Here is a 7,088-nt window from a genome sequence, read left to right on the forward strand (position 1 = left end):
ATGTATGGTATATTAAATACCGATTCACCAGTTACTGGTTCATATGAAGCGATGGTAACGGTAAATAATAACCATTTCGTGAAAATGATACGAAAACAGGCGAAACTGAAGAGAGAGAGGAAACGTAAGATACAGGGGAAACTAAAAACTGTCTACCGTAATGATTTTGGTAAAAGATTTGTATATTTTGGGCGCAACAGCAGCATTCAAGGTCTCAAATATATTTTTCAAGAAAATGGAACTCGTCTAAGCAGGTATGTACATATCTAAATCTTTTGAATAGGTTGCTCTTAAAACTATGGCCTTGAAATAGTGTCTAGGTATTTCATTCATATTCTTTACTAGCCGATGCCCGCGACTTCGCCCGCGTGGATTTAGGTTTTTCGAAATCCCTTGGGAACTCTGTGATTTTTCGGGATAAAAAGTAGCCTATGTGCTAATCCAGAGTATAATCTATGTCCATTCTAAATTTCAGCCCAATCCGTCCAGTAGTTTTTGCGTGAAGGAGTAACAAACACACACACACACACACATACACACACACACACACATACACATACACACACACACACACATACAAACTTTCGCCTTTATAATATTAGTGTGATTTCGCATTTCACGTGTAGGTCCTGTACCTACTTTACACGTGAGACCCCATTAGGATATGGCAAAAAATATAGATACATTAACAAAATTGTTACAATAAAATTCACAAAACAATGGAATGTAATTTCTTGCCTAGTACGGGCGAATCCTTCGTTAAGATATTAACATCGATATAAACAGGGCATAATATATTATTTTCTACCCTATTTAGGCGCTGCTGATCCATAATAATATTAAAAATGTTTTTTTTTTTTCTTCCGTTACTTTAGTTTTCTGTTGTTTCTGTTATTTTATTTCTCTTTTGTTTCTGTTATTTATTGATTTTGTTGTTGCTGTTATTTTATTTTTTGTTCTTTCTGTGTTTCTGTTATTTTTTTCTGTTGTTTTTGTTATTTCATTGTTTGTTGTTTTTGTTATTGCTGTTATTTTTGAACATTTTTTAAAAATAGGGTAAAATGTGCAAAATAAATAAATGAGAGTTATTAAAAATGTCAAAGTGTGTGTGTTTGTCTGTTTTAATAAAGTTGTCGCCTTTTTATTAAAGGTTATTTTGGCTGCTTCTGCTGATTGTATTTACCGGGTGTTTATATCTGCTATTGGTGCCAGTCGTACAAAGAGCTGGGTCTATTAATGTCTCTCCCGATACCCGCTATTTGCACTGGAACACCACATTTCCGGGGGTCACTGTGTGTGAAAAAAATGACGATAAAGAAGTGCAAAGAAAATTGCTGAATTATCGTAAGTACAATTTTTTTTTGTCGTACTACTAATGGGAAAGTGTGTGTTTCTTTCTTTCTGACTATAATAGGCCTGTCTGCTACCTTTTCAATAGCTTGTAAACACTCCCTGGACGGAGATAGGCTTCTTCTGTTCATTTTAGGAAACAATCAAATGTACCGCTTTTTAAAAATAATAGACTCCATAAATAGGTAGACGTATGCATCACGTAAATAAAGTGTCAAAATTATTAAATAACTATTCATTTTTATTTTGTGAACAAACTTTGGTGCTTATTTTTAGTGTTATTTGTCTGTCTGTCTTTCCGTCTGTCTGTCTTTCCGTCTGTCTGTCAAAAATCTTTCGAAAAAACCTATAGGGTACTTCCCGTTGATCTAGAATCCTGGCAGGTAGGTAAATCTTTTAGCACAAGTAAAGGAAAAATCCGAAAACCACGAATTTGTGGTAACATCACAAAGAAAAATATTTAAATGTGTTCACGAAAAAATTAATTTACTAATGTTCTGCATAAAAGAGTTAGGCATATTTTGTACGATGGTACGGAACCCATCATGTGCGAGTCCGACTCGCACTTGATCGGTTTTATTTCAGTTCATTTATAATAAAATTTAACTATTTATAGCGGATTGGAAGGCCTCGAATGCACACATATTTGACTACAGACAGCATATCGCGGATATTATATATGGCCAGGGTAACTGCGGCAACGTATATTGTTTGCCTTGTGGTGATTCCAAAGTGCCGTCTTGCAATGTATCCTGGAGGAATTTAATTGACAAAGTAAGTAGGAACATATTATTACTAGCTATTACCCGCAGTTTCGCTCGGGTGGCTCAAGTTAAGAATAATTCAGGGTTTTCACGATAATTTTTGATGGAATGGTCAAGTATTTTTTGTCTGATGTTCATCTGATGTCCATCATGTCTGTATGGACATCAGTCTATAACTCCATCAGTATTATTAAACGAGAAATGATCAAAAAAATAGCATGCTATCCCTCTTCATGATTCTAAGTCAACAGGAATTAAGTAGGTACCCTATAGGTTTTCTTGACAGACACGACAGACGTACAAATGGATAGACAGACAACAAAGTGATAATGTAAGGGTTTCATTTTTCCTTTTGAGGTACGGAACCCTAAAAATATTGTAATTTTTCTTTTTTTTCTCCTACTTTATATTTAGACTGAAAGATATGCCAAAGCAATTAAAAATAATTCTATTACTCACCACCTGGTACTAAAATAATTTCAGATTCACAAAAAATGTGATGAGTTGGTTACCAACTGCTATTTCAACACAGTCAAGTTCCCCTGCTGTAAACACTTTTACACAGTTGACTCCGAAAGTGGTCCATGTTACTCATTCAACAGTTTGCAGGGCCCGTAAGTTATATTCATGTAAACCCACACAGTAGGTACATACTGCAATGCGCCGTCCGTTTTTATTATTATTAGTATTTATCTTATTAGAACTTGACGGACACGCCAGCCTCGTGTCATGACTTTATTGACTTGAATTTATCACCCAAGGATCAGTGACCCTAACAGAGATTTGGATCTGAAATTCTTCTTCACTGTTATTTATTTTGTTAAACAAGAAACATCGAGAGCAGTTTTACGGGGGTCTTTCATTATCACTTTTGGTAGTATCAAATTAGACACAATATGCACGTACTACGTATGCACTAATACACCAAATACTTCAGTCAAAATCAAAAGTTAGCTGCACAAAACTGTCTCAGATATTGAATTAAGTATTCGTATTAGTAACTATTTGTAATTACTAATTAAGTATTAGTAACTATATATATAATTGTGCATATACCATATAGGTACATTGCCCAAGACACAAACACAGCTACAGAAAGTATTCACATTCGAGTGTGACAAGTAGAGCTCATTTTGTTCATAGCCTACTCCAATATAATCAGCTGATATCATGCTGATAAGAATGCTCAAACGTTTAGGACTTACTTATTTTCATTATGACGTACAATACTTGATAATTACTTAACATTGATATAGCAATAGATACTTCTAATTTATATTTTCCAGGTATACAGGGAATCTTCAGTTTTATGTGAATAGAAGTACTGGTCCTGGCCTACTGTCTTTTCGCCTACTGTCTAATGCAGAAGTACGTACATGTTTTTTTCTTATTATATCCCTCTATGGATAGAGAGAGAGAGAGACAGAGAAAGGGAGAGAGAGAGAGTAAGAAAAAGAGACGGAACCTTGAATGGAATAACCTCAGAATAAGCATGGCTCTCAATGATCAAGGAGAATACCTTAGCAACTTCATTGCTTTTTTTAATCTTTTGAATAGTTTCTTAATATAACTACAATACCAAATTGTTCGTCTACTAATACTAAATTTCAGCAATATATTTTTGATAATAAGATCAGATCTATTCAGAAGATTTTAAATTTTAATTCTGGCTAATTGTATTTCTATAGGTATCCGTACATAGTTCTGAAGAATTATCCACAGAGATTTTGGACTCGAAGTTTAAATTCAAAGTCGATACGTATTTGCAAGAAGTAGTAGACTATTCTTTTTCTATAGTCGAAATGCATAATGAACCTGTTTTAGAAGATGAGGATATCAATATAAGGAAATGTCGATATGGCCACGAAATACCAGACCTGCCATTACATACTTATCAGGTATTTTGAGAAGATACCTACTATGTATTTTATCTAGAATAGATTAGATTATATATTTTTTCTAAACTTAACTTAACTAAAAACGTAGGTACGTCAAATTACGTCAAATCTTTATGACTTCACATCTATGAATTTCATACAAGCTCCCTCATTAAGCAAACGTTTTGACATGTGATAAAAAGACACTGATTTGACTAGTAGTCATCATCCCTATATTACCTAGGCATTTTGTATAGGTTAGGTAAATAATTTTCAGGTTTATTCTTATGGTGGTTGTTGTTTAGCACAAAGTACAGCTGAAGCTTTCAACTATTGCCACTGTATCCATCCTGTACGTGATATACGATGTAAGTTGCATCTCAAGTTTATTTAAGCATACCTAAGTCTGAAGAGCAGGTAGGTTTAATTAATTTTACGATAAGTTATTAAAATGCCCTCTCATATTAAGTTTGCGCGGGGATAGTGATCACAACGCGTAGAGGCTTATCAACAGTTGTAATCTTTTAAATAACCTAATTGCAATGTTAATTTGATCAGGGCACAATTGCTTTTGCAATAACTCAATCAAAATGGCGACCTAAAGACAAAAGTATTTAATAGTCATTGAGCCGGAACGAGACTAACTTAAAAACCTTCAAACACTCGTATTTATAAAAATCGATTCAAGATGGCTGTCTGCAACAGATCACGTGGCATCGTCAAAACTACCTTCAATTAATTAATTAATTAATTATATTGAACATTACTTTAAATTCAAATTAATTCCTTATAATAACCTAACAGTTGTTTACTGATAAACTGTAACAATAATGTTAAGCGAAAAAACTAACAAGTATTGGTTTGGAAATCGAATTTTTGTACTTAATAATAAATTAATTCGTCATCATCATCATCATCATCATCCTGATCAATCCATCGCCGGCCCACTACTGAGCACGGGTTTTCTCTCAGAATGAGAAGAGTTTAGCTATCCTATATCTTTCACTCGTTATTACTTCCTAATTTAAAAAAATAATTTAATGACTTCTTAAATTTTATCGCCTTCCAGATAAACATATTTATTGTAACTATACCGGAATCAACTGTTTAATTAAGTACAAAGGTAAATACATACTAATAAAGAGTCAGAGTGGATATTATACTTACCTAAAGAATACGAAAAAAAAAATACTAAAATCTAACTTTTATTACAGTTCCAAATTCAAAATTGGAGAATCACGGCTGTACTGACACCGTAAATTGTTTACCAGCATGTGCAGAAAGTGAACTATATACAATCCATGTAGCTAAGTATGATTTTAGGGTTATAATAAGTATATTTCCATAGAAAAAAGGAACTATAGCAATAGGATAACTTCGTTGTCTGTCTATCGTATCTATCAAGACTCGTCAAGGGAATCATAAAACATTCAACGACTAAAAACTGCCATGCCCCTTCCAGGTTAGCCCGCTTCCATCTTAGAATGCATCATCACTTACCGCCAGGTGAGTTGGCAGTCAGTTAACTTGCATCTATTTTTTTTTTTAAATCTCCTGAGGATGCTTGGTATCGAAACATTTCATATAGTATTATTGGAAGATGTGTGATATGACGTGGTGGTGCGTATAATTCGCTTTTCCTGCATTAGTAGGTAACAATGGGCAGTGATGGCAAAAATAAGATTGTGGTTCTTTGTGTGCTATGGACTTCTGTAACTCAAAAACTCTATTGTTTTTTTAATAAAATCTAATTTTCCTTCTTATATTGACTCCCGAAGAATAGAAAAACTGAAGCCAAATCGTGAAAATGGATCTCTAATAAATATACGCATGGTTGCGTTGCCTACTATGCGCTACCATAAAAGATTGTTACGGACCAATATGGATTTCGTTGGTTAGTACAATTATTACGAATATTCATCTTATTTTAAAAGTAAGCACTTTACTGCGACAAATGTTTCTTTCAAAAGTCAAAAAAATTGTGCCTGTTTTGACCATGATCCTTTCGTCAAAAACTGCTAAGCGGATGGGCCGTGAAAAGTTCACAGTTTTGCATAATATTGTAGATAGGGAGTTTTTGAGTAAATGGGTAAAGTAATCTCACATCTGCAATGCAGTTTTCGCTAGTCCGGAAAGTAGTGATTCGGGGAACTTTCAAAACTTCTCAAATAATACTCAGAAGACTTAGGCTCAAGGCACACCGACGGAGTGGAGTGAAGACAAAGCGTGGCTGCGATGTTCTTATCAATTTAAACAGGCTTCTCCAGAGTGTGAATCGAACCTATCCATGGCCCATGATTTTGAACTGAGTTATATTAAACACTAGACTTATGAGTTAGTCCATAATATGAATTTTAATTTTATTCTGTCTATAGATACATACGTACTCATTGAATTGAGCAGCGTAGAGCCTTTTTCTTCCAACAGTTTTCAGAAAAAAATGGTAGCCCAGGAACCGTAAATTGACTTTGTTTAGTATAAAAATTAGACTATCATCTGCTCATAAATATTATCAGTACGCATCGGCCGCCAACGCAACGGCGTATGGTGACTCTATTCACGTTAATATTGTGTATAGGTGCATACTAAAATTACCGTGCTCTAGTCATCGGCAATCGCTGCGCCTTGACTCTCGAAGTCTCGACTCCACTCGCAGTGCTCGGTCTGCATTGACCCTTACATGTTTATTAAAATGCGGTTTTAATTATTGTGTAAACCACGTGTAAACTGTAAAGGTTAAGAGTCTACAGACCTGCAAGCCTAACAGTTGCTTTTTTTTTGTTACAGTAACTATAGGCGGTATGGTTGGACTTTTCTTCAGTGCATCGATATTAAGTTTCGCTGAAATATTTTATCTAATCTTACGATCACCTAATAGTAATAAGTAAAAAATATAATATAAGCACATACATCAATATGTTATTCAATTACCTATACATTTTATTACAAACCTTATATAATACTAGCTGTGCCCGCGACTTCGTTCGCGTGGAATAGTGACCGCGCTTTATATAGCCACGGACGCTCAAGCGCGAGGCGTGTAGTACGTACTCTGTACGTTAAAAATGTTCGCCGTGATTCTTTAAATTGACATAAC

General features: G+C 34.5%; 1 protein-coding gene across 1 annotated transcript; it reads left to right on the top strand.

The window, feature by feature from the left end:
- On the top strand, positions 1-6,900 carry LOC123864615. The gene is made up of 10 exons (XM_045905195.1): positions 1-124; positions 1,967-2,124; positions 2,592-2,728; positions 3,401-3,482; positions 3,803-4,012; positions 4,269-4,359; positions 5,061-5,114; positions 5,206-5,302; positions 5,770-5,885; positions 6,779-6,900. The coding sequence occupies exons 1-10, from the start codon at positions 1-3 to the stop codon at positions 6,877-6,879; spliced, it is 1,170 nt and encodes a 389-aa protein (XP_045761151.1). The 3' UTR covers positions 6,880-6,900.
- Positions 6,901-7,088: the final 188 nt, after the last annotated feature.

Source organism: Maniola jurtina, chromosome 4 (assembly GCF_905333055.1).
Source record: "Maniola jurtina chromosome 4, ilManJurt1.1, whole genome shotgun sequence".
Classification (NCBI taxonomy): Eukaryota; Metazoa; Arthropoda; class Insecta; order Lepidoptera; family Nymphalidae; genus Maniola; species Maniola jurtina.

What these genes read in the sequence shown, in the direction of transcription:
- LOC123864615 (XM_045905195.1), top strand. Translation starts at nt 1, where the DNA reads ATGTATGGTATATTAAATACCGATTCACCAGTTACTGGTTCATATGAA. An exon ending in ACTGAAGAGAGAGAGGAAAC is followed by an intron (nt 125 to 1,966) that starts GTAAGATACAGG and finishes AACTATTTATAG; the next exon opens with CGGATTGGAAGGCCTCGAAT. An exon ending in GACCAATATGGATTTCGTTG is followed by an intron (nt 5,886 to 6,778) that starts GTTAGTACAATT and finishes TTTTTGTTACAG; the next exon opens with TAACTATAGGCGGTATGGTT.